Source organism: Balaenoptera borealis, assembly GCF_965194805.1.
Source record: "Balaenoptera borealis genome assembly, chromosome: 4".
NCBI classification, from domain to species: domain Eukaryota; kingdom Metazoa; phylum Chordata; class Mammalia; order Artiodactyla; family Balaenopteridae; genus Balaenoptera; species Balaenoptera borealis.
Genome location: NC_138861.1, coordinates 118,890,652 through 118,918,617, shown reverse-complemented (window position 1 = coordinate 118,918,617; position 27,966 = coordinate 118,890,652). Strand labels below are relative to the sequence as shown.

Sequence of the window (27,966 nt, the reverse complement as noted above, 5' to 3'; positions counted from 1 at the left end):
TTATCCATACATCCTTTATTCCTCCGAATTCCATGTGTCACTTTCAGCCACTGCTCTGACTTTGTTTAGTGAATGGCAGTTCCCCTGGTATGGGGTGGGAACCCGAACTCTCTCAGGTATCCACAGAGAAGCGTTTAACTTACTTCACACTCTGAGGAATTTGCCAAAGTATTTCACACTCTAAACCTCAACCCACCAGGTTTGTAAGTAGGAAATCCTGTGGAAATTAATTGGTGATTATCTAAGGCAGCTGGAACACACTATTTATATATAAACAGTTAAAATCTGTTGAGGTCTGCTTTGTGCCAGACATTATGATAGGTCTTCTGAGGTTTAATTCTCATTATTATCCTCTGAAGCAGTTACAGTTCCATTTTACTAGTTCAGAGTGTTTAATGCGACTGAGAACCCACCATTAACAGATGTGACTAGGAGTGAAACCAAGGATTTGGAAAGTTAAGTTCAAAATCCACACCCACCTAGAGACACTAAACAATTGAATCTCTTCAAAAATTTAACATACGTGTCGAAACGATCTTAAGGCCGTATTAGAGCGAGCAAGATGAAATAGAAGAAGGGCAAAGACTGATATATAAAAATTACAGGACATAACGTTTGAGTTGTTTCAAGAAGTAGCCGCGGGCTATTAACTATCCATACCTCACAGAAGTAGACGGGTCCACTCGCACCTATTTGCGCTGAAACACCAAGCCTCCCTTTCCTTAAGGACAGTAGCTTTGGAATGCCAAACGTGGAAACGTTTCAGTGTGGGCAGCCCAGAGCTGGGTTCTTACCGTTCACACATCATCAGTAAGTGCCTCTCAAAAAAGCTTAAAGACAGTCCCTCCTCCACCTCCTTTGAACTTCAGTCCTGACCTCCAGAGTGGCTCAGGACAATCTATGGCTCAATCTGTGTCCTTTCAACGTCAGGACCCAGTGACCCGCAATGGTTGCAAATGAATGAGATGAATGCTCAGAGCGTGGAGACGAAGCCACACGTCCATCCTCTCTATCAGGCAAAATCAGGGAAGGATGCCTTGGGGCGGGGCGCGTGGGAGCCGAATTAGAGCCACGTCCGCGTTCGCAGTCCACCCTGCCCTCCCCGCGCTGCGCCCGCCGCACGGCTTTCCAGCCCATCCTCCTCCCCGGCCCCTCCGGCGCTCCTTACCCGCTCTCACCTGGGGCTCCAGACCTTCCCGGCCGGACGCACCAGCTCCCGGGCCCGGGATCTGCTAGGGGACGGACCCCGCTGCCGCAGCCGCCCCCGGCCGAAGCCGCTGTAAAGTTTGCTCGGGGTCTCGCCCTCTCCTGCCTCGGCCCTGCCAGGGAAGCACCTCCCGGGTCGCTCCCGCGGCTGCCGCCTCCGAGGCCGCTGTCGGCGGCGCTGCAGCACCGGCCGGGCTCGGGCGGCCGAGGACGGCTCCCTGCGCGCGGAGGGCGGGGTCTCCCCGCTCAGCCCGCGGCGCGGCGCTCGGTGTTTACCGCGGCCCCGCGGCCCGCTCTCCCCGCCCGCCGCCCTGCGCGCTCCTGACATCATTCATTCTCTCACACCCTTGCCCGCCCACTCCATTTCCAAACAGTGACTCACCCGGCGGCGCCCGCTCCCGCTGCTGTGGCTCTCCAGGCGCAGAGCGGAGCTCGAAAAACCGGTGCGACTTCTTGCGAAGTGAACCCCAGCCGCGGCTCTCTGCTCCTAGCCGTTAAAGGTGCAGGGAAGGAGGGGCTTGGCAGGCGGGGCAGATTGGCTCAGCGGGGAAAGGCTGGAGCGGACCTCCCTGAGCGGTGACAGAGAACAATCTGGGAAAGTTCTTTGGGTGCCACTCCCTGCAACTTTCAAGGGTGGGGCCGGGAAGAGATCCCCCCACCCCCGCACGTCGCCTTTCTCGGGAACGGCTTCCTGACGTCGGTGTGAGTGGGCTTGGGGCACCAGCGGTTATTCACTGCGTGTTGCCTGGGCCTGGGTCAAAGAGTGGGTTTCCAGACCTCAAAGGATTGCCTGGCAGGGTTAGTCTCTAGGTGAGAGCTGGAAGGGTTCTCCAAGTTAATGAGGCTAATAATACTTTCCCTTAGGTGACTAACAGCCATGTCATATGTCCTGTTAATTGATTTGCTTCTCATTAAGGATAGAAAACAGTAACCAAAATAAACAGTGAGAGAGTAGTTCTTTGCTCAGCGGAACACTGCGCTTTTCCGCAGCTATTCGAGAGCACAAGACGGCCGTGTGAGATTTCTTTTATGAGCTCAGCAGTTATGTTTTTAGAAGGGGTGTTGCCTTCTTTAAAATGGTCAAGGCTCTACGCTTTTTGGAGTTGCTATTCATACACCTGCTGGGCAGTTTTCAAAGTAAACGATGGCTGCCTCGGATTCTAACTAGGATGAATCAGAGGGAATTTGGTCAAATCCTTATTGAATTTAACTGACAGATATGTTTTATGTTAATTTCTACTTTCGGACAGGGTAGTTATGCTTAGGATTTGCACTGGCTTATGGGTGATTACATATAGTCAACAAAAATAATCAAGAGACATGTCTGGGTGCCCAGTGCAGAAATCATGGAGGTAAACAATCATCTGTTTATGATAATTCAACAGGATGGTAACAGAAAAACAAACAAAAAAACACACACAAAAAAACTTGCAGGACAGTCCCAAAACAGACAACTGTATGATGTCACTACAGGAGTTTCCCTGAAATGAAAATGCTCCTGAGTTAACCAGAGGTTCAACATCATTGTTGTGGAAAATGTACATATCAAGGTACAGAAATGTAACAACCCACAACACCAACAATTGAAATTTATTTTACTTGGGTTTATGTTTCCTTTTCAATAGGAGTTCGTTTTTTACAAAACCCAGGCATTTTGCCCAGAAGGCACTAGCAAATGGATTGGTTTGCTAGGATGTAAAGTAAATAGAAATTCAAACCAACAGTTTTTATAGACCATCACAGATGTAATCAGAGGCTTGGGTGTCCTGTCCACTGGTAACACAGAAGGACTAGATTCAAATGTGTAGCGACAGGAAAGTTTGAGTGACTATCCCACCTACTCCCTACTTTATGACCCAGATGTTCAGGCATTATGGAGATATGTTTAAGTAAGATTTTCTACAGATCTCAGAAAATGATATTGTGGGCTTTGGGGTCTATGTACATGGGTGAAGTCAAAAAGCTCAAAAGAAGGCCTCCCATCCCATGTGTCTTGTTGCAGATGTAAATCCTGCAGCTCTATCATTCAAAGGTTACTGTCTGTATGAGAGGCTGTTTAATGGGTAGTTTTAAATTTGCAGCTACTATTATGTCTCAGTTTAAATATTGTGAAATAAATAATTACGTGATTTTATTATACCACTTAAATATACCCCAGTAAATGTAGAATATTATAATTGTGATTGAGTTCCATGAAGTTTTTTCATTCTACTCATTATCAACATATGAGAAAGCAAATTATTCATCTTAATTTCCATGTTTTGAAAAACATTGACTTGTCCATCTCACAGAAAGAGGTGATTTTTTTTTCAACTGAACTTTTTGTTCATACAACATATCAAAGCTTACTAAGTCCCTGATTAATCACCTTCCGAAAATAATAATGCTGAATGTTCTAAAGGAGAGATAGGGCTGACAGTTGTGTTACTGTCAATTTTTTTTTCTAAACCAGTATGTACTGTAAAGCGAGTTTTACAGATATTTCTTTGGTATGATACAACATACTGGTTAAGTTAGGAGAACATACATATCTGTAGTACTTATCTGCTCTTATAATAACTCCTACTCTAGATGTACCTAAGTCATTGACTCAAGCAACAAATGTTTATTGAGTTCCCACTTTTTTTTTTTAATTATTTATTTATTTATTTATTTATGGCTGTGTTGGGTCTTCGTTTCTGTGCGAGGGCTTTCTCTAGTTGCAGCAAGTGGGGGCCACTCTTCATCACGGTGCGCGGGCCTCTCACTATCGCGGCTTCTCTTGTTGCGGAGCACAGGCTCCAGACGCGCAGGCTCAGTAGTTGTGGCTCACGGGCCTAGTCGCTCCGCGGCATGTGGGATCTTCCCAGACCAGGGCTCGAACCCGTGTCCCCTGCATTGGCAGGCAGATTCTCAACCACTGCGCCACCAGGGAAGCCCTGAGTTCCCACTTTGTGACCGCATTGTTTGTCTAAGAATCACCATGTACATCTTCTAAACATATGTCTCAGCAATGGGAAAGATTGCTTTTTAAAAAAAGTTACCTAAGGATGTTTAGAGCAGTACTATTTATAATTTTCCCAGGGTCCAGTGCCTGGCATGTAATTATTCAGTGAGTGAAATAAATGAATGAACAAGCCTTAAAGAACAAACTAATAGTGAAGTAATCCCATGTTATGAGATACTATATAGTCAATGGAAAAAAAAAAAGAATAAAATAGTTCCATAGGCTCTTAGGCTCTTAGAAAACTCTGTGTTAAGTGAAAAATATGAGCTGATGAGAAATACATTCACACCTACACAATTTTTATGAATCAAACATAACTTCCGGGTACTTCCCTGGTGGCGCAGTGGTTAAGAATCCTCCTGCCAATGCAGGGGACACAGGTTCGATCCCTGAACCAGGAAGATCCCACATGCCACAGAGCAACTAAGACTGTGCGCCACAACTACTGAGCCCACGTGCCACAACTATTGAAGCCTGCGCACCTAGAGCCTGAGCTTCGCAACAAGAGAAACCACCGCAATGAGAAGCCCACGCACCACACGAATAGTAGCCCCCACTCGCCGCAACTAGAGAAAGCCCACGCACAGCAGCGAAGACCCAATGCAGCCAAAAATAAAAAACAAAAAAACAAAAAAAACCCCATAACTTCCCAGGGCTTCCCTTGTGGTGCGGTGGTTAAGAATCCTCCTGCCAGTGGAGGGGACACGGGTTCAAGCCCTGCCAGGAAGATCCCACATGCTGTGGAGCAGCTAAGCCCATGCGCCACAACTACTGAGCCTGTGCTCTAGAGCCCGTGAGCCACAACAACTGAAGCCTGCACGCCTAAAGCCCATGCTCCGCAACAAGAAAAGCCACCGCAATGAGAAGCCCGCACACTGCAACGAAGAGCAGCCCCCTCTGGCCGCAACTAGAAGAAAGCCCACACACAGCAACTAAGACCCAACGCAGCCAAAACATTTTTTAAAAAAGGAGGAAGACAGGTTTAAAAAAAAAAAACAACTTCCCCCCAAAAAATCCAGAATCAAACTATGTATTACCTCTTGTAATGAGATACAGTCAGCCCTCTGTATCTGCAGGTTCTGTAGCCTCCGATTCAACCATGATCGAAAATATTCAGAAAAAAATTCCAGGAAATTCCAAAAAGCACAACTTTAATTTGCAGTGCCAGCAATTATTTAGATAGCATTTACATTGTATTAGATATTATAAGTAATCTAAAGATGATTTAAAGTATATAGGAAGGTGTGCATAGGTTATATGTAAAATCATTGCCATTTAATATAAGGGATTTGAGCATCCATGGATTTTGGTATCCACCGGGGTCCTGGAACCAATACCCTGCAGATACTGAGGGCAACTGTATAGAAGGTACGAATGTGAGGGGGAAACTAGTATTTCTGGACTATTTTTCAATGAGACATATTACTTTTGAAATCAAAAACAACGACACAAGCAATATTACAAGTGAGAAGGCGATAATACGAGTCCATGACATAAGGAAGCTTACTGTCTAGTTGGAGAGACAATAACACCCAGAACAATAGAGATTAAGGCTGATCACCCTCTGAATTTGGGGTTTCAGATATTTATTCTGTGCCAGGCCCATCCAAAGAGCAAACACCTACCATTTATTGAGTACTTATTGAATGCCGGGGACTGTGCAAATTTCTTTACCTATATTATCTCATTTAACAATTTCAGCAACAATCTGAGATAGGTACTCATAATGCCCTTCTCTACATATAACGTATCCAAAGAAAAGAGAGATTGTCATTTTCTGGAGATCACATTCAAGTAAGTAGCATCATGGGAATTCCCTGGCAGTCCAGTGGTTAGGACTCTGCACTCTCACTGCTGAGGGCCCAGGTTCAATCCCTGGTCAGGGAACTAAAACCATGCGACAAAAAAAAAAGTAAGTGGCGTCATTGGGGCATAAAACCAGGGTCTTCTGGCCCTAAAGTTCATGCTTTTGGCCACTATTCTTTAAATTGCATCCACACTGATATAACTCTTTTGATGTAACAATACTCTTACTTTGGTTTTTAAAACATGTTTATTTTAAACTTATTTTAAAAATAAGGTAATAGTACCATATTATGCTACTATTGGAAAATGAAGAAAAAATGTAAACACTGTTGACATTTTGGTGTCCAGTCTCCTTCCCTTAGATTTCCATTGTTTAAGATAATTTCAACAATAGCATACAAATTATTCTTATTCTGATTTTTAAAAAAATTTAGCACTATATCATATGCTCTTTCCTCAAGATTATTATTTTAGTGGCTGGAAGGTGTGCCAAAATATATATACATATGCTTGTACATGTATGTGTGTGTATTGAACTTGGTCTCTCTGAAATCTGGTAGTCTAGTTCTTGATTGGGGAGCAATTTAGTTTAATGTTTTTATATTTTTCTACTAATGAAGATCCTTGGGCTATCTTTTTTAGAGTTAGTACTACTACACTATCTATACAAATGTTCTATATTAAATGAAAGCGTTTGGGGTATTCAGAAAAGTAAATGAAATGTACTATTTGCCACATTTTATTAACATTACTGTCCATGCTGTTTCTGGACTGGAGGAAAATGGGGAGGGTGTAGGGAAAGCAATAAGCAGTGTTGCCGCAGTCCGGGTGTGAAATGGCCGTGGTCTGCGTTAGGAGAGTAGCAATGGGAATGTAGAAGGTAGAGCAGATTTGAAGCATAATGGACAGAACTTGCAGATCAATTGGGTATGGGGATGGAGCCAAAGATGACTCCTACTTTTTTTGTTTACTTGAGCACTTGGGTAGATGGATGGTAGTGCCCTTTACCAGGACAAGGAATGCCAAGATAAGAACAGGTTTATGAAGGAAGATGATGAATTTTATTTAAACATGATGACTTGGAGATCTGAGATGTATAATTGGAGATGTCAAGTGGGGAGCTGATGATAGTAGTCTGGAACTCAGAAAAGAGCCAAGAACTGCAGACATAAATTTGAGAAGAGTCAGCATGTAGATAAGAAAGCCATAGGAGACCTTGGCAAAGATGGCGGAGTAGGAAGACCCTGAGCTTACCTCCTCTCACGGGCATACCAAAATTACAGATATTTAGAGAGCAACGTTTGATGAGAAAATCCAGAATCTACCAGAAAAGATCTTGTACAACTAAAGATATAAAGAAAGAAACAGCAATGAGATGGGTAGGAGGAGTGGAGTCACACACAGTACAGTCAAGACTCATACACCCAAGTGGGCAATCCACCAGTCCCGGGATCTCTGGGCCACGACCCCATCCAGAAGCAGGCACACACTGGCCCGAGGACCAATGCAGCCCTGCAGCTTGACTTGTCAGGACCCAGCCAACACACCAACCCTAGAAACCCCCAGGCCCCGGCCATGCCCACCAGCTCTGGGACACGTTGTGCCTTTTAGCCAGCAGCCCCAGGATCCAGCCCCACCCAGCAGCTGACTGAAACCAGCTTTGGAACACCCAGGGCCCTGCAGCTAGAGACCCGGGGACCCAACTCCACACACCAGTGAGCCAGCACTAGTCCTGGGAGCCCCCTGGGCCCTGGGGCCACCCACCAGCAGGCCAACACCAGGTCTGAGATACTCGGACTCCTCAGTCAGACACCCGAGGCTCCAGCCCCACTCACCAGTGGGCCAGCACCAGCTTTGGGAAACCCCAGAACCTGCAGCCAGCTGTGTCAGGAACTGGTCCTACCCACCGCCAACACTATATTTGGGAAGTCCAGCTCCACAACCACCCACTACAGAACCTAGCTCTGCCCACTGTGAGCTAGCCCCCGAGGTTCCATAGCTAGCCGACTCGTGACCTGGCCCCACCAAACAGCAGCTGGCAGCCTCTGCACAAGGCAGGGCCTGGCAACCAACTGGACAGGGGGACCAGCCACGCCTACCAAACTGCCCACAGTAGTCAGCCCGCTACAAGAGAAGGACCTATGGAGCCCAACATAGGGAGCACCCCTAGAGCACATAGCTCTGGTAACCAGAGGGGAGCGCGCCGCTGGGATGCATAGGACTCCTCCTCCAAACGGCCACTTCTCCAAGGTCTGGAAATGTAACCAACCTACCCGATGCATAGAAGTAAAAATAGCAACTTGGAAAATGAGGTGACAATGTTCCAAATGAAGCAACAAGATAAAGCCCCAAAAGAAGAACTAAGTGAAATGGAGATAGGCAATCTACCTGATAAAGAGTTCAAGGTAATGATTGTAAAGATGATCAAAGAACTCAGGAGAAAAATGGATGGAACAGAGTGAGAAATTAGGAGTTTTTAACAAAGAGTTAGAAAATATAAAGAAGAATGAGAGATAAAGAATACAATAACTAAAATGAAAAATAAACCAGAAGGAATCAAGAGTAGATTAAATGATACAGAGGAATGTATCAGCGAGCTGGAAGATAGAGCTGTGGAAATCACTGAGGTTGAACAGAAAAAAGAATAAAAGGAAAGGAGGACAGTTTAAGAGACTTCTGGCACAACATCAAGCATACCAACATTTACATTATAGGAGTCCCAGAAAGAGGAGAGAGAGAGAAAGGGGCTGAGAACATATTTGAAGACATAATAGCTGAATTCTTAACCTGGGAAAGGAAGCAGACATCCAGGTCCAGGAAGCACAGAGAGTGCAAAACAGGATCAACCCAAGAGGAACATACCAAGACACATTGTATTTAAGATGACAAAAATTAAAGATAAAGAGAGAATATTAAAAGCAGCAAGGGAAAAGCAATAAATTACATACAAGGGAACTCCCATCAGGCTATCAGCTGACTTTTCAGCAGAAACTCTGCTGGCCAGAAGGGAATGGCATGACATATCTAAAGTGATAAAAGGGAAAAACATACAAGCAAGAATAATCCACCAAGCAAGGCTTTCTTTCTGATTGGATGGAGAGATCAAAAGTTTTACAGATAAGCGGGTGGGGGGGGTGATGAATTGGGAGATTGGGATTGACATATATAAACTAATATGTATTGAATGGATAACTAATAAGAACCTGCTGTATAAAAAAATAAATAAAATTCTAAAATTCAAAAAAAAGTTTTACAGATAAGCAAAAGATAAGAGTTCAGCACCATCAAACCAGCTTTACAAGAAATGTTAAAGGGATTTCTCTAAGTGAAAAAGAAAAGGCTACAACTAGAAACATGAAAATTACAAAAAAGAAAAACCTCATTGGTAAAGGCAAATATACAGAAAAGGTAGTAAATCAACCATGTGCAAAATTAGCAGGAAGGTTAAAAGACAAAAGTAGTAAAACCATTTATATCTGTGATAAGCAGTTAAGGGATACACAAAACAAAAAGATGTAAAATATGATGTCAAAAACAGTAATCATGGGGGGAGGAGAGTAAAAATGGAGGGTTGTTAAAATGCATTTGAAATTAAGACATCAGCAACTTAAAATAATCATGTATATATAAAGATTTCTATATATAAACCTCATGGTAACCATGAACCAAAAACCTAATATAGAGACATAAAAAATAAAGAGAAAGGAATTCAAACATAACACTAAAGAAAATCATCAAATCATGAAGAGAGCAAGAGAAAAAGAAACAGCGAAGAACTACAAAAACAACCAGAAAACAATTAACTAAATGATATTAAATACAACCTACCCATAATTACTTTAAATGTAAATGACTAAATGTCCCAATCAAAAAACTTAGGGTGACTGACTTTCAGTCTAAGTGACAGTAAGTCACCCCAACTATGGAAACGCTGGGCTGTGAAATCATGCCTGTTAGCTCAGACTGGAGTGTGTCCTATGAGCATCCCTCCTACTCCTTACAGAAGGCCAAGATGGTGCCCCAGAGCTGCTCCTCAAAGTGCACCCACCAGCTGAGTCTGGGTTTTGTCTCTCTAAATGTTAAAAAAAATAACATAAGGAGAAAAGGACATTCCCCACTAAATTTGAATACTTTGCATAAGCTTGATAGGGCAAGAGTGCAATCAACAACTATTTTAACATGAATCTTCTTTTCATCCACCTCTCATTTTTTCCTTAAATGAGGAAATACATTGGTCTAGCAAGGATAGTATTTGTGCCTTGAGGATAGCAATTATAGAATAAATCCATCTAAAATATCATATTCTGCATTTTGTTGCTTTGTTTGTTTAGAGAGGGTAATACCAAACAGTCTTCAAAGAAAATGAGGTGAAGACCAAGTGCTTCAATAATCAAGAACATCTATGTTTTGAGATGGGTGTGTGGTTAAGCATGCTTTTAGGTTTTCTGTATTTAGGAGATTCTGAGTTCTTGACTGTTGGCCAACTTTCAAGCAAGTAAAAATCAGTGCGGTCTGTAAATTTTTCTAAGTTTACCCAGAAAAATGCTCTGTTCCTTCTGTGGCACATGCTTATGCTGCTGAAAGCTAAATCCTCAAAATAAAACCTAAGGAGGGGACTAATAATTCATTAAAGTAAATCAATGGTGTCACTACTAATTCCTATCCTGTAGAAGAATTTTTGGTAGTGGATAAATAACATACCCTGGGCAGATGAACTCAACCTGGTAGATAAAAGTTTGCTTTGGTCACAGTTGCCTATGAATATGGGTTTCAAAATAAACATAAAGCCTTAACTTAGAATTTCATTATGTTTTAGAATCATCACTGCCTTAATGTTCAAACATCTAATTAAGTTCTCCTAGTAAGGAGAAATGCACGTTTGTTTATGGCTTTTTGTGAATATATATGCAGTGATCTATGGCTTTAAAAAAATTCTGTGTTTCTGTGACAGTGTTTGTTAATCCAGCCAATGGAGTTATTTACAGAAAAATGGAACATGTAGTAGTTTTTCATGTACAAGTAAGAACTGTTTCCCCCCAAAACCTTAGTTACCTGAATTGTTCTAAGATTATTTGTAAAATCTGAAACACAGTGATTAAAGAGAAGTGAGAATTCTAAAAAAAAAAAAAAAAAAAAAAAAACTTAGGATGACTGAATGGATAAAAAAAGCAAGACCTATCTATATGCTACCTACAGGAGACTCACTTCAGATCTAAAGACACACAGAGACTGAAAGGGAAGGGATGGAAAAAGATGCAATATGCAAATGGAAATCAAAAGAAAGTCAGGGTAGCAATATTTATATCAAGACAAAATAGACTTTTAAACAAAGACTGTAACAAGAGACAAAGAAAGACATCACATAATGATCAAGGGATCAATCCAAGAAGAATATATAACAATTGTAAATGTGTATGCACCCAAGTTAGGAGCACATAAATACATAAGGCAAATATTAACAGACATAAAGGGAGAAATCAATGGCAAAACAATAATAGGAGGGGAATTTAACACCCCACTTACATCAATGGGCAGATCATCCAGACAGAAAATCAATAAGGAAACACAACATAACACATTAAAACAAATAGACATACATATATATATATATATATACACACACACATATATATATATATAAACCATTCCATCCCAAAGCAGCATAATACACATTCTTTTCAAGTGCACATGGAACATTCTCCAGGGCAGATCACATACTAGACCACAAAACAAAACAAGCCTTGGTAAATTTAAGAAAACTTAAATTATACCAAACATTTTTTCCAACCACAACGTGATGAGACTAGAAATCAACTAAAAAAAAACAAAAAAACGTAGATAACAAAAACACATGGAGGCTAAACAATATGCTACTAAACAACCAATGAATCACTGAAGGAATCAAACAAGAAATAAAAAAATACCTAGAGACAAATGAAAATGAAAACACAATAATCCTAAATCTATGGAATGCAGCAAAAGCAATTCTAATAGGGATGTTTATAGTGATACAAGCCTACCTCAGGAAACAAGAAAAATCTCAAATAAACAACCTAACCCTACACCTAAATTAATTAGAAAAAGAACAAACACAAAACAAAGATAGTGGAAGGAAAGAAATCATAGAGATCAGAGCAGAAATTAATGAAATAGAGACAAAGAAAAAAAAGAAAGAAAGAAAGAAAAGAAAAGATCAGTAAAACTAAGAGCTGGTTCTTTGAAAAGATAAATTGATAAACCTTTAGCTGGACTCATCAAGAAAAAAAGAGAGCCCAAATCAATAAAATCAGAAATGAAAAAGGAGAAATTACAATGGACACCACAGAAACACAAAGCATCATAAGAGATTACTATGAACAACTATATGCCAATAAAATGGACCACCTAGAAGAAATGGACAAATTCCTAGAAATGTACAATCTCCCAAGACTGAATCAGGAAGAAATAGACAATATGAACAGACCAATTACCAGTAATGAAATTGAATCAGTAATTTAAAAACTCCCAACAAAACAGTATGGAGGTTCCTTAATAAACTAAAAATAGAACTACACTATGACCCAGCAGGCCCACTACTGGGCATATACCCAGAGAAAACCATAATTCAAAAAGACACATGCACTCCAATGTTCATAGCAGCCCTACTTATAAAAGCCAGGACATGGAAGCAACCTAAATGTCCATCAACAGAGGAATGGATAAAGAAGATGTGGTACATACATACAATGGATTATTACTCAGCCATAAAAAGGAATGAAATTGGGTCATTTGTAGAGACGTGGATGGACCTAGAGAGTGTCATACAGAGTGAAGTAAGTCAGAAAGAGAAAAACAAATATTATATATTAACGCATATATGTGGAATCTAGAAAAATGGCATAGATGACCTTATTTGCCAAGCAGAAATAGAGACATAGAGAACAAATGTATGGATACCAAGGGGAAAAGGGGTGGGGTGGGAGGAATTGGGAGATTGGGATTGACACATATATGCTATTGATGCTATGTATTAAATAGACAACTGATGGGAACATACTGTATAGCACAGGGAACTCTACTTAATGCACTGTGGTGTCCCAAATGGGAGGGTAATCCAAAAGGGAAGGGATATATGTATATGTACGGCTGATTCATTTTGCAGTGCAGTAGAAGCTAACACAACATTGTAAAGCAACTATACTCCAATTAAACAACAAAAACAACAACAAAAAAAACTCCCAAACAAAAGTCCAAGGCTAGATGGCTTCACAGGTGAATTCTCCCAAGCATTTACAGAAGAGTTAACCCTATTTTTCTCAAACTATTCCAAACAATTGTAGAACAATTGTAGAGGAAGGAATGCATCCAAACTCATTCTACGAGACCAGCATCACCCTGATAACCAAAATCAAACAAAGATATCAAAAAAAAAGAAAGAAAGTTACAGGCCAATATCACTGATGAACATAGATGCAAAAATTCTCAACAAAATATTAGCAAACCAAGTCCAACAATACATTAAAAGGATAATACATCATGATCAAGTGGGATTTATCTCAGGGATGCAAAAATGGTTCAGTATCTGCAAATAAATCAATGTGATACACCACATTAATAAATTTAAGAATAAAAATCATATGATCATCTCAGTAGATGCAGAAAAAACTTTTGAAAAAATTCTACATCGATTTATGATAAAAACTACATATACACACACACACATACTCTACACAAAGTGGTATATAGAGAACATAACTCAACATAATAAAGGCCATGTATGATAAGCTGAAGTTAACATGATACTTAACAGTGAAAAGCTGAAAGCTTTTCCTCTAAGAACAAGAACAAGACAAGGATGCCCACTTTCACTATTTTTATTCAACATAGTATTGGAAGTCCTAGCCACAGCAACCAGACAAAAAAAAGAAATAGAAGGAATCCAAATTGAAAATATACACACTACTATATATAAAATAGATAACCAACAAGGATCTACTGTATACACAGGGAACTATACTCATTATCTTGTAATAACTTATAATGAAAGAAAATCTAAAAAAGAGTATATATATATATATTTTTTTTATATATACACACACACACATATATGAATCACTTTGCTGTACACCTGAAACTAACACAACATTGTAAAATTGTAAATCAACTATGCTTCAATAAAAACTAAAAAAAAAAAATAAAGGCATTATATTAAACCATTTGAATTAAGGACATTTTTTATGCAGCAATAGCTAAGTGATACAATAATCAAAGCAAACAGCAATAAAGGAAATTGTAAATTTTTTTTTTGGCTCCGTTGGGTCTTTGTTGCTGCGCATGGGCTTTCTCTAGTTGTGGCGAATGGGGGCTACTCTTCATTGCAGTACATGGACTTCTCATTGCGGTGGCTTCTCTTGTTGCAGAGCATGGGCTCTAGGCATGCGGGCTTCAGTAGCTGCAGCACACAAGCTCAGTAGTTGTGGCTCATGGGCTCAGTAGTTGTGGCACACGGGCTTAGTTGCTCCACTGCATGTGGGATCTTCCCAGACCAGGGGCTGAACCCGTGTCCCCTGCATTGGCAGGCAGATTCTCAACCACCGCACCACCAGGGAAGCCCAGGGTAACTAATTTTTTTTTTAAAAAAAGGAATCAACATTAGGAAGGAAGAAGTAAAACAGTCACTGCAGATGACATGATACTATACACAGAAAATCGTCAAGATGCCACCAAAAAAACACTAGAGCTCATCAATGAATTCAGTAAAATTGTAGGATACAAAATTAATATGCAGAAATCAGTTGCATTTCTAAAACTAACAACTACAAGAAAGAGAAATTAAGGAAACAATCCCATTTACAATCTCATCAAAAAGAATAAAATACCTAGGAATAAATCTAACTGTACTTAGAAAACTTAAGATGGGACTTCCCTGGTGGTCCAGTGGTTAAGACTCCATGCTCCCAATGCAGGGGGCATGGGTTTGATCCCTAGCCAGGGAACTAAGATCCTGCATGCCATGCAGTGTGGCAAAAAAAAAAAAAAAACTGTAAGATACTGATGAAAGAAATTGAAGACAACACAAACAGATGGAAACATACACTGTGTTCATGGATTGGAAAAATTAATAATTGTTAAAATGACCATAGTAGCTACCCAAGGCAATCTACAGATTCATTGCAACCCCTTTCAAAATACCAATGGCATTTTTCAGAGATCTAGAAAAAATAATTTTAAAATGTGTATGGAAGCACAAAAGATCCTGAATAGCCAAAACAATCTTGAGAAAGAAGAACAGAGCTGGAGGTATCATGCTCCCTGACTTCAGACTACACTACAAAGCTACATCAATCAAAACAGTATGGTACTGGGGCTTCCCTGGTGGTGCAGTGGTTAAGAATCTGCCTGGCAGTGCAGGGGACACGGGTTCGAGCCCTGGTCCGGGAAGATCCCACATGTCACAGAGCAACTAAGCCCGTGTGCCACAGTTACTGAGCCTGCACTCCAGAGCCTGTGAGCCACAACTACTGAAGCCTGTGCTATTAGAGCCCATGCTCTGCAACAAGAGAAGCCACTGCAATGAGAAGCCCGTGCACCACAACAAAGAGTAGCTCCCGCTTGCTGCAACTGAAGAAAGTCCGTGTGCAGCAGCGAAGATCTAATGCAGCCAAAAATTAAAAATAAATAAATAAAAACAAATATCGTATATTAATGCATGTATGTGGAACCTAGAAAAATGGTATAGATGAGCCGGTTTGCAGGGCAGAAGTTGAGACACAGATGTAGAGAATGGACATATGGACACCAAGAGGGGAAAACTGCAGTGGGGTGGGGATGGTGGCATGCTGAATTGGGCGATTGGGATTGACATGTATACACTGATGTGTATAAAATTGATGCCTAATAAGAACCTGCAGTATAAAAAAACAAACAAAACAACTAATACTAAACTTTCATTGGGTTATTTGTATGGAAATATGTTAATATAAATGTTTCAAAAAATAAATAAATAAATAAATAAATAAATTTATTAAAAACAAAAAAACAGTATGGTACTGGCACAACAGACATATAGATCAATGGAACAGAATAGAGACCCCAGAAATAAACCTACAACTTATGGTCAATTTATCTATGACAAAGGAGGCAAGAATATACAACGGAGGAAAGTCAGTCTCTTCAATAAGTGGCACTGGGAAAACTGGACAGCTACATGTAAAAGAATGAAATTAGAACATTTTCTCATACCATATACAAAAATAAACTCAAAATGGATTAAAGACCTAAATGTTAGACTGGAAAGCATAAAACTCCTAGAAACAAACACAGGCAGAACACTCTTTGTCATAAATTGTAGCAATATTTTTTTGGATCTGTCACCTAAGGCACATGAAACAAAAGAAAAAGTAAACAAATGGGACCTAATTAAACTTAAAAGCTTTTGCACAGCAAAGGAAACAATTGACAACAGACAACATACTGAAGGGTAGAAAATATTTGTAAGTGATCTGAACAATAAGGGGTTGATGTTGAAAATATCTAAGCAGCTCATAGTACTGCATATCAAAAATAGAAAAAACTCGGGCTTCCCTGGTGGCGCAGTGGTTGAGAATCTGCCTGCCAATGCAGGGGACACGGGTTCGAGCCCTGGTCTGGGAAGATCCCACATGCCGCGGAGTAACTAGGCCCGTGAGCCACAATTGCTGAGCCTGCGCGTCTGGAGCCTGTGCTCCGCAATAAGAGAGGCCGCAATGATGAAAGACCCGCGCACCGTGATGAAGAGTGGCCCCCACTTGCCACAACTGGAGAAAGCCCTTGCACAGAAACGAAGACCCAACACAGCCATAAATAAATAAATAAAAACTGTATAACTTTAAAAAAAAAAAATAGAAAAAACTGGGCAGAAGGTTTGAACATACATTTTTCCAAAGAAGACATACCAATGCCCAACAGGCACATGAAACAATTCTCAAAATCACTAATCATCAGAGAAATGCAAATTGAAACCACAACGAGCTATCACCGCACACCTGTCAGAAGGGCTGTCATCAAAAAGACCACAAATAAAAAATGTTGGTGAGGATGTGGAGGAAAGGGACCCCTTGGACACAGTTGGTGGGAATGTGAGTTGGTGCAGCCACTGTGGAAAACAATATGGAGGCTCCTCAAAAAACTAAAAATGGAACTACCATATGATCTAGCAATTCCACTCCTGGGCATATATCTGAAGAAAATGAAAACATTAATTTGAAAAGATACATGCACCCCAATGTTCATAACAGCATTATTTACAATTGCCAAGATATGGAAGCAACCTAAGTGTCCACCAACAGATGAATGGATAAAGAAGATGTGGTATACATATAAAATGGAATACTACTCAGCTATTAAAAGGAATGAACTTTTGCCATTTGCAACAACAGGGATGGACCTGGAGGGTATTGTGCTTAGTAAAATAAGTAAGATACAGAAAGACAAATACTGCATGTCATCATTTATATGTGGAATCTAAAAATTAAAACAAAAGAATGAATACAACAAGACAGAAACCGTCTATATAGAGAACAAACTGTGTTTACCAGTGGGGAGAGGGAAAGGATAGGGGCAAGATAGGAGTAAGGGATTAAGAGATACAAATTACTATGTACAAAATAAATAAGCAACAAGGATGTATTGTACAGCACAGGGAATACAGCCAATATTTTATAATAACTATAAGTGGAGTATAAGCTATAAAAATAGTGAATCACTGTGCTGTACACCTGAAACTAATATGATATTGTAAATCAATTATACCTCGATTAAAAAAAATAAAAGCAAGCCATAGGAAAAAATGAGATGGCCTGGAAAGAGAATACAGAGTGTCTAAGAGAGAGCCCAATATTTCAGGTTTGGTAAAGAAGAACACTGCAGATGATGCTGTAAATTCATAACTAGAGCAATAGGAAGAAGCCCAGAAGAGGGCAGTATCCAGGAAAACAAGGAAAAGACTTTTTGAGAAAGGTGGAATGGCCATCTATAATATATTGAATGCTCCTGAGAGCACAGGTAAAATAAAGATGTAAAAGTCCATTGGATTTGGTAACATAGAGGTCTTTGTTAGCCTTAGCCAGAGGGAGTTTGGTTATGCTATGTTGAGTGGAATCCTGGTTGAGTGGGAGTGAAAAAGAGCCGGGTTCAGCAGCAGGCCGGTGAGTTGTCTTCCTGGAGGGCTGATCTATAAGGGGTGCTAAAGCATTATCAGAATAAATTTGTAAAATAAACTTGGGTTGGTGGGAAATGAGGGCTAATAGTATAGGCTTTCTTTCTGAGGTGAGGAAAACTTTCTACAATTGACTGCTGATGGGAAGGAATCAGTAAAGGGGATGAGGAAGGAGACAATGGGGAGTATAATCAATAGTCAAAGTTCAGAAGTCAGGAGGAGACGCTATTCAGAACAGATGGAAGGAATGGCCTGGGAGATGAGAAAGAACAGCTAGTCCAATGCAACAGGAGGGAAAAAGGAAGAAAGAGAAGCATGGGAGTGACACAGTTATGTTTGTAGACTGCATGTAGAAAGTTGAACTCACCCCTTTGGATGCTTCCATTTTTCTGTGAGTTAGGAGGTGTGTATTAGTTTTCTATTGTTGCTGTAACAAATGATCGCAAACTTACTAGCTTGAAATAACACAAATGTATTAGCTCACAGTTCTGCTGGTCTGTGGGTTTCTCTGCTCCAAGTTTCAGCAGGTTCTGGCAGGCTTCCAAACTCCTCAGGTCATTAGCAGAATCTAGTTCTTTCCGCTTGCAGAACAAAGGTTTCTATTTCCCTGCTGGCTGTCAGCTGGGGGGTGGGGGGGTCACCTTTGGCAGCAGAGGCATCTGTCCCAGAGCTAGCCACAGCATGTTGAATCCTTCTCAATAACTGGAATCTTTCTTACTTCTCTGCCACATCTCTTTGCCTCCACTGGAGAAAGTTCTCTGTTTTTAAGGACGCATGTGATTAAATTGGGCCGACCTGGATAACTCAGGATACTTTTTCTGTTGTAGGGCCCATACTCTTAATTACATCTGCAAAGTCCCTTTTGCCATGTAATGTAACATATTCACAGGTTCTAGGGATTAGGGCATGGACATCTTTGGGAGGCCCATTCTGCTGAGTGCAAAGTGACATCATCAACTGAGAATAGGAAGTGGAAGAGGTGGGAGGTTTTAGAGAGAATGAGAAAAGTTTGAAGTAACCACACTGGAGAGTAAGAACATGAACTGACTAGAGAAACTCTGTAAATGTGACAGATGGCACGGTTGGGGCCATGGTGATACCAAGAGTGGCTTTCTCTGGCAGCACTCAGCCACTTGGGCATGGCACAGAGAATGGGAGTAGTGATGGAATAGACAGGCAAAGGGTCTCTGTTCTGTTCCATTGATCTATGTGTCTGTTGTGCCAGTGCCGTACTGTTTTTTTGTTTTTAATAAATTTATTTATTTTTAATTTTTGGCTGCGTTGGACCTTCGCTGCTGCACACGGGCTTTCTTCAGTTGCAGCAAGCGGGAGCTACTCTTTGTTGCGGTGCGCGGGCTTCTCATTGCAGTGGCTTCTCTTGTTGCGGAGCATGGGTTCTAATAGCGCAGGCTCAGTAGTTGTGGCACATGGGCTTAGTTGCTCCGCGGCATGTGGGATCTTCCCAGACCAGGGCTCCAACTCATGTCCCCTGCATTGGCAGGCGGATTCTTAACCACTGAGCCACCAGTGAAGTCCCTCCTTCCATTTTAATATTGAGATCTGTCATATCGACAGCTCCAGGTGGTCTTTATGTGGTCAGCATCCAAGGGATCGAGAGAATAGTACCAAAGGTCCATCAGTCGGGGGAATCTGGCTGGTTGAAATATAGTGCTTGAACCAGAAGTAAGGGCTGGTCTAACCTCTGGGGTCTGTGTATATGCTTGACTGGCTAACTTTGAGTTTGCTTTGTTTTTACTCTTTGACCCTCACTTCCACCATAAAGGGGTAAGTGTTGGGACCACATGAGAAATGGCAGATATATTTCTGAGAGTCTCCTGGAGGGTAGTGGGAACAGGTGCCTTGGAAAATTCAGCAAGAGCAAAAAGGAGGCCTGCATGCTAACGATTTGATTCCCAGAGAGGTTAGCCTAGAGCAGCATTGCCCAAACTAGCCAGTGTTCTAAATACCATCATTATGTGGGGCCCACCCATGACTTGATGAATCTTCAGGGGAGGGATTCCTGACACCATGTTAAGTAAGTGCCTGAGGTGATTCTTTTTTTTTTTTTTTTTTGCCACGCCACGTGGGCTTAGCTCCCTGACCAGGGATTGAACACAGGCCCTCCGCGGTGAAAGGGCCGAGTCCTAACCACTGGACTGCCAGGGAACTCCCCTGAGGTGATTCTTACGCTGAGAAAAACTTGGAACATTTTAGCTTAAGGCAATGATTCTCTACCTTTTTCCCTATATAGTTGAGCAAATTTCCCTATATAGTTGTGTAATTTGCTCAATAATAATTATTATTATTTCTAATAATAAGATATATTAGCCATAATTTTCAATCAGGGACCATGCCCTCCTGGACGGGGCTATCAGAATTACAAGACTGTCCGGGATTGGGTAAGAAGGAGGAAGGAAGGGAGGATAGTGTGGATTTAAGTCGCTTTAAACAGATTCCCCAGAGAAACGGAGGCTCCTTCTCACTAGGGAGGGCCATCCTCCACCACCCTACTTCCAACCTCCTTCTCTGTTTGACAGTCACGGGCCTGGACTCTAGGCAAGAGGAAGAGAATTCACTAATGAGCTTAATAGTTATATTCTGATGTTTAGAGCGTTCTATGACATAATTCTGGTCAGGCTGTCTCTAGAAAGCCGGTCACCTTGCTATTCTAGCAAAGTTGAATTTGAAGCCTACCAAACTAAAGGCTGGACTTCACAGACTGGTGCCCAGAATGACCCCCTGTAGAACACATCTGGACAGCTTGCTAGCCTCCCAGGCCTCACTCTCTTTCTTCATTGGCTGGATCTCCAGCTGTAGCCCTGGTTATATTCCAATTAGGATGTGCGTACACACACACATCTTCCTCCATACGGTTTATTAGGGCACTGTATGTGATTTTCTTTTTACTGTGATTTTTAAAAATTATTCACACTTTAATATTAATATTGTTAATAGTGATAACAATAAGGCCATTATCTATGTAACTCTTTTACAGTTTACAAACTAAGTTTACATAAGGGCACTGTATATGATGATATCACCTTACTCCAATTTGACCTTAAAAAGGATGGGACTTGAATTGCAAATTAAAACAGACTTTTTACCCCCCTAGCTTAAAATGTGAAGGAGGATGATATTGCTGAAGGACATGGTAACTTTATGCAGCCCTGACTTTTCAGCTGTTAGCTCAAACCAAAATGTCGAACGAGAAAGGTGCAAATTCTGCCTGTTTATTCAAGCCTTTTCTGTAATGAAGGGGGGGGGGTAATAATTGCACCGTGTTGTGCTTTCTATATGAAAGTATTCAGTCAATGACCTCAGACATGTAATAAATACTATATCAATCATCTTTACAACTTTCTAGTAGTTAAATATTGTCAGGGATAGAGAGACATAGAAGATGAGAAATAATAGATGAAAATCTTTGACTTCCCAGTTTCTTCAACCCTTCTAATCTTAGGTGTGTTTTCAGATAGTGGCCATTAGAGTATACATCATATATGCAATCTATAAATTTAACATGAAATAACATCTTGCTTTTATACTAATGTTGTTATTGAAAAGAATCCAGAGTACTCTCATGTCATTAACTCATTTATTGCATCTTTACAACATTCTCTTAAATTTTGGTGACTCCTTAGTCTGCATTCAGTATTTAATATCAAATGCTCTAAGATTCAGAAGAAAGTAATTGCCTATAATAGTTTTAAGAAACCACTTTCTGTTCTTTTGTGCTTTTAAAACCCATTGTTGGGCTTCCCTGGTGGCGCAGTGGTTGAGAATCTGCCTGCCAATGTAGGGCACACGGGTTCCAGCCCTGGTCTGGGAAGATCCCACATGCCGCGGAGCAACTGGGCCCGTGAGCCACGATTGCTGAGCCTGCGCATCTGGAGCCTGTGCTCCACAACAAGAGAGGCCGTGACGGTGAGAGGCCCGCACACCGCGATGAAGAGTGGCCCCCGCTTGCCACAACTAGAGAAAGCCCTTGCACAGAAACGAAGACCCAACACAGCCAAAAATAAATAAATAAATTAATTAAAAAAAAAAACCCCATTGTTTTCCATTTAATTTCTTGACATTACATCACCCCTACCCACCCAACCTGGCATTCTTCATTCTCTGTTGCCCTTGCCCTTTTGTAGCTAGGTCTCATAAATTAATTGTGTCCTTCTTTTAACCCTCTCTTCCTCTGGTCTGGTTTCCTTCATTATACAGTTGACACTTGAACAACTCCAGGGTTAGGGGTGCCCACCCACCACACAGTTGAAAATCTGAGTACAATTGATAGTTGGCCCTTCATTTTCTTGGTTCCTCTGTGCTTGCAGATTAAACCAGCTGTAGATCATGTAGTACTGTAGTATTTACTATGGAAAATACTGAGTTTTATAAGGGAGAAAAAAGTATAGCCTATATTCCTGGTTTCAAAATGTTCTCAATACACTTGGGAAAATAAGATAAACACATCAGAATTACATTGATGAAAATGTGATCATATTTTACCTGGAAGTAACTTAAAACTTAATGTACTTGTTTCACATTTGTTTTCAAAGTTTTTCAGCCCAACTCATGGATGACATGCCATGCTGTTTAGAACCCACTTTAATTGTGTCTACTAGTGCCAACAGCTTCTGGCTTCTCCCTGTCCCTCCATCACTAGGATAATACCCTTTGAAACATGTTAGGGAATTAAAGTAGTAGATAAGTAAATAAATGAAAAAGTTAAGAGGAAAACATAGAATAACAATAGTAATTATATTCACTGAAATGCTGAACCATAGGCATACAGCTATACATGTCCTCATACAGTTAGGGTCTTGTCAGGAAAAAGATGATATACCCAAAAGGTTGAACTACAAAGAGTTTAATGAAGGGACTAGTTATAAAGGGTGTAGTCAGAGAGGCCAGTACAAAGATAGAATAAGAAATGATGAAATGCCCAGGGACATTGGGAAGTCATTACTAACTCTAGGCCTGAAGGGGAAAGAAAGGGAAAGATGTTTCCAGCGGCAGATAAGAGCCAGCTCTGTGTAAAGGGGCAGGCTTAGGGGACCTACGGCCTTAGGGGGAGGCGTGTAACCACTCAGAACTGTTATAAGAGGGGAAAGAGTGAGAACAATGATCCTGACTTCCCTCTCCTCCTGCCCTCAGATTTCCTGCTGGGGACTGACCCTAACCCAAAGCTGAAGGGTGAGAAAACCCAGACGATACCGTTGGTACAGGTTTAGTGTCCAGGGGCACAGAACAGAGCTGAGATGGGTGAGAATGGATCTGGAAGGGCAAATAGAGAATAACCAGCACAAATCCCTACAGAGTTTTAGGAGTCTCTGCAGGTAGGTTTATGGTAAGGGATTTCTAAGGCAGTGAACTCCAGCATCCTCAGCCTGGCTGGCAATAGGCATAATAGGGCAAATTGAAGAGACCAGTGACCTTAGAATTTAACCTAACCAGTCAGTCTCCCAAACCCCCTCCCACCACACACCAACTATGTACTATACAGTTTAAATATAGCCAAGTTGTTAACATTCTACCCCTATTATTTTGGTTGGAAAATGCTCTTTTGTCAGGCCAAACTTTACCATTAGAGTAAGGGCCAACTGGGAGAAAATGAAGCCAGCATGAAAGTGAGGTAAGCAGTTACGCATGGATGCTGTGGACAATCCCAAGTTAAACCACACACACAACATAAACCATCCTGAGGTCTGTAACGCAAAGACTCCCTAAATGGCCTCTCCTCAGCAATACGCAGATAGCCCATGGTCAGGATCTTAATGAATTCGAATTAATTTGTGCAAGCATTCTAGGGGTACAGTAATACACAAAATGTTCTTGCGTGTCACAGTTTACCAATTGCTTAGTCAGTTGAGACTCTGGGGCCCCTGGGACTTCCCTGGTGGTCCAGTGGTTAAGACTCCATGCTTCCACTGCAGGGGGCACGGGTTCCATCCCTGGTTGGGGAACTAAGATCCCTCAAACCGCAGGAGGCAGCCAAAAAAAAAAAAAAAAAAAAAAGACTCTGCTGCCCTTTGCCTGGGGCGAATGATCTTCTCTGGCCACGTAATCTGACCATGGATTCCCAGGCATGGCCTGTTGATTCTCCTATACAACGGGGCTTTGATTAAGGAGACAGTGAAAGGAAAGTAGCCTGCTCTTCTCATCTCCACCTACTTACTGGCCTCCAACTCCACATTATCTTGACCAAATCGTGGTATTTAAAATAGAATCTCCATGTTCAATTAGCTGTGCTATGGAACAGATGAGGACAGAGAAGCGGACATTGCATTTGTCAGTTAGGTCACTGGTGTCCTTTGCCAGACCAGTTTCAGTGGAAGAGAGCCTTCCCCCTGGTATGCCAAGGTAGGCTGGTGAGGCATGAATGATTGCAAGGGGGCTGAAAACTTAGCCCCTTACGTTCCTGACATGGCCGGGAGGAGCTAGAGTGACTTTGATGTTGTCCTCAGGATACCAAATAAATATAGTAATTTTCTCTGGCTGCCGTGACATGGAAAAGTTTGGAAAGCACAGCTGCATAGCGATAGCAGTGAAAGTCAAATTGCAATTCAGGAGGACTAAGTGGAGAAATGGAGGTGGAAGCTGTGAGTGTAGAGAAGTCTTTCCAGATATATATGTCAGTGAAAGGAGAGAGAGCAAATAGACTGATTCTAAGCAGGTTTTTAAAAAATTATTTATTTTGCTTATTTATGTTGGCCTGCGCCGGGTCTTAGTTGCGGCATGTGAGATCTTTGTTGCGGCATGCATGTGGGATCTAGTTCCCTGACAAGGGATCAAACCTGGGCATTGGGAGCACGGAGTCTTACCTACTGGACCATCAGGAAAGTCCCTCTAAGTAGGTTTAATAGGCAGATGCTTGAGGACATTTGTAACAAGTAGAGAAGGGTCTGGCTGTAGAGAGAAATTACAGATACAAGGGGGAGAAAAGGAAGGCACTGTTAAGGTGGGAAGGAAGAATGCTGAAGGATTTCACCACTCTGGCTACTATTTTCTTTGTTAAAAAGAGGCTGAGTTATCTGCTGAGAGTGAGAGAGACAGGATTTTGATATGTGGTTTTAAGAGAGAAATAAAAGATTTGCAATGTTTGCTATCAAAAATAAGAAAGGAAGCTGCCAAAAGATAAGTAAAAATTTGCCAATGTTGAGAGCCAGACTGAGAATGGAGCTCATAAATTTGTAATGAAGCTAATCAGCAGAGTTATATGTTTCACACAGCTGGGACAGGACACCTGGGGGCTTGAGAAAAGACAGTGTTAGACGGTTTTATCTAGGACCATGACCTGGAAGAGCAAGAATAGTAGAAAAGATAAGCTAGCAAGAGAATTGAGGCAGCTGCTAATCAGAGGAGGGACAGAATTTGAACTTGTTAAAATAAGAGTTCTGCCTTGTTTGTCTTGTTCATTGTTGTATCTCCAGTACCTGGAGCAATGGCTCTTAACTGTGGATTATAATCACCTGGAGAGCTTTAGAAAGTCCTTATGCCTAAAGTGCACCTAGAACCAATTAAATTGGAATTTCTGGGTGAGTTCCAGGCATGGTATTTTTTTAAAGGTCTCTGAATGATTCCAGTCTACAGCCAAGGCTGACAACAACTGGTCTAGAACAATGTCTGGCATAAAGTAGAAACCTAATAAATTCAGTTCAGTGAATGGAATTCAGGTTAGATTACAGAGGCTCTAAAACTAGGAAAGGGGACTTCCCTGGTGGCACAGTGGTTAAGAATCCGCCTGCCAATGCAGGGGACACAGGTTCGAGCCCTGGTCTGGGAAGATCACACATGCCACGGAGCAACTAAGCCCGTGCGCCACAACTACTGAGCCTGCGCTCTAGAGCCCACGAGCCACAACTACTGAAGCCTGTGCACCTAGAGCCCGTGCTCCACAACAAGAGAAGCCACCACAATGAGAAGCCTGTGCACCGCAATGAAGAGTAGCCCCCACTCACCACAGCTAGAGAAAAAGCACGCACCCAGCAACAAAGACCCAACGCAGCCAAAAATAAATAAATAAATAAGTACATAAAAAATAAAAATAAAAAAATAAAACTAGGAAGGGCTGAGGTTCGGAAAAGGGATAAAGACTGAAGTCTCCATGAACTTGAAGTGTAGGTTTGAGGCCATTGTTTTCAGAGAGGGATTTATAACTTTATTATTTTGGAGTAGGCACAGTTCCAAGTGATATGGTTTCACCTATTTCTGGCTAAGGGATTTTGCATAAGTACCATGGGGTGAAGCTTGCTACATCATGGCAGTTAAAGATCTGAAGTTACGGTGTTGGATGTTTTGTGAAGTTAAAAGTTAAAGTTGCACAGGGCATGACCAGAGGGGAGCAGGGGAGGAAGACTTGAGGTTCATGGCTCTCAGACTGGATGTTGATTTCGGTTGAACTGGTTCTGACTTGCACTTCCTCCTATTATCTTCATGATCCTAAATTCATGTTTTTCAGCAAATTTTCCAGGCCCTCTGAGTCTGAGATCACCTTTGCTTCCCTGGGACTGGGTCCACCTTACACTAAGACACACACACTAGCCTTATTGTAAATTAGTTCATACCTTTTCCTGCTTTCAAGAGAGTATCAGGTGAAGGCATTGAAGTTTAGGAAAGCAAAGAGTGATGAAACGTGGAACATGCTGTCTCAATTCACCACCCTTACAATTTTGCTTGAGGCTATTCCAGTCAGCACTGCTATTGAGCAAAGATGACAACAGAAACAAAAACAAACCATAAAACTAACCTCCTACCCAAATCCCATAATGGTTTTGCAGAAGCACAGTGAGGCCAATGACCTCTAAAATGGCATTTCTTCTTCTACTGATTAGATATTTACTGCTCACTTATCACAACCCACAACCTCTATATGGGATTACATTGAACTCTGACCATGGATAAGGTGAATTAGGTGATTAGGGTGGGTTGGGCTCCCTTAACAGAGCTAATTTACCCTCCCCACTGCCCAACACCCAAGTCATTTCCAAGGAATTATTTATAAGTAGTTGGATACCGTATGGTCAGGTGGTGAAGAAGTTTGTAAATCATTATTTTATTATATGAAGAAGTAGTTGCACTTCTCCTCCTGGTGAGGTAAATATTAACTTTCTAGCTGGAAAACTGCAGTCCTAATCATCTTGGCGGCACTGTGGTCATATGACATACCTGGGGGCAGCTCCAGATGGCAGCATGTAAAACAAATGATAGGGGGCCTCAAGCAATATTTGATTAAGAATTGTTCTCTTTGTGGGAGAAAATCAACACTCAAACCAGCTAAGCTGGTGAGCTCTCCTCCAGTGCCTGCTGCTGGGGCAGGATGTTTGGGGAGGTTTCAGGAGGACAATAATACCCCTCACTGCAGTAGGTGAGAGGAGGTGAGAAACAGTCACAGTGGGATCTACATAGGAAAGAAGACTTCAGACTGAAGACATGAAGTGCTCACCAAAGCAGCAGGACTGAGGAAGGACACCAGGTCTCTCCATCCCATTGTCACTCCCCTGTCCCAGTTCACCACCTTGCAGCCCTCACTTAGAACCTAGAAACTGCAGCAGCTTCCCAACGGGCGTCCTGCCTCCTGACCGCCTCCATTCCATTCCCCAGTCTGCAGCCATCAGGCTCTTTCTAAAATGCCATTCTGGTTTTATCACCCCCTATTTGAGCCCATTACCTGGCTTCTCATTTCTCCCATTTCTCAGGATAAGGTCAACTTTGAGTATAGCTGAAAAGCTCTATTAATGACTTGATCTCTGCCTGCCACTCCCGTCTTCCATTCTTTCCTACATTAAACTTCTAGTTTGTT

The 27,966-nt window shown here is 41.6% G+C and overlaps 2 protein-coding genes across 11 annotated transcripts in view; one reads left to right on the top strand and one right to left on the bottom strand.

Annotated features, from left to right (window-relative positions):
* The window catches only part of SGMS2 (sphingomyelin synthase 2), a 101,153-nt gene extending 99,452 nt beyond the window's left edge, over window positions 1-1,701 (bottom strand). For 7 of the 10 annotated variants that reach the window (XR_014243647.1, XR_014243648.1, XM_082389132.1 and 4 more), the window contains exon 1: window positions 1,169-1,521. The gene's annotated coding sequence lies outside the window, so the exon portion shown is untranslated. Of the gene's footprint in view, window positions 1-1,168; window positions 1,522-1,588 lie in introns of those variants that run through there. The other 3 variants (XM_082389129.1, XM_082389134.1, XM_082389130.1) reach the window with 2 other exon arrangements.
* The window catches only part of LOC309627708 (uncharacterized protein), a gene marked incomplete at its 5' end in the record, with an annotated part of 70,044 nt that overhangs the window by 1,847 nt on the left and 40,231 nt on the right, over window positions 1-27,966 (top strand). The window contains 3 exons of the mRNA XM_082389855.1: window positions 1,191-1,400; window positions 1,581-1,706; window positions 1,790-1,908. Coding sequence (XP_082245981.1) covers window positions 1,191-1,400; window positions 1,581-1,706; window positions 1,790-1,908 — 455 coding nt within the window. The remainder of the gene's footprint in view (window positions 1-1,190; window positions 1,401-1,580; window positions 1,707-1,789; window positions 1,909-27,966) is intronic.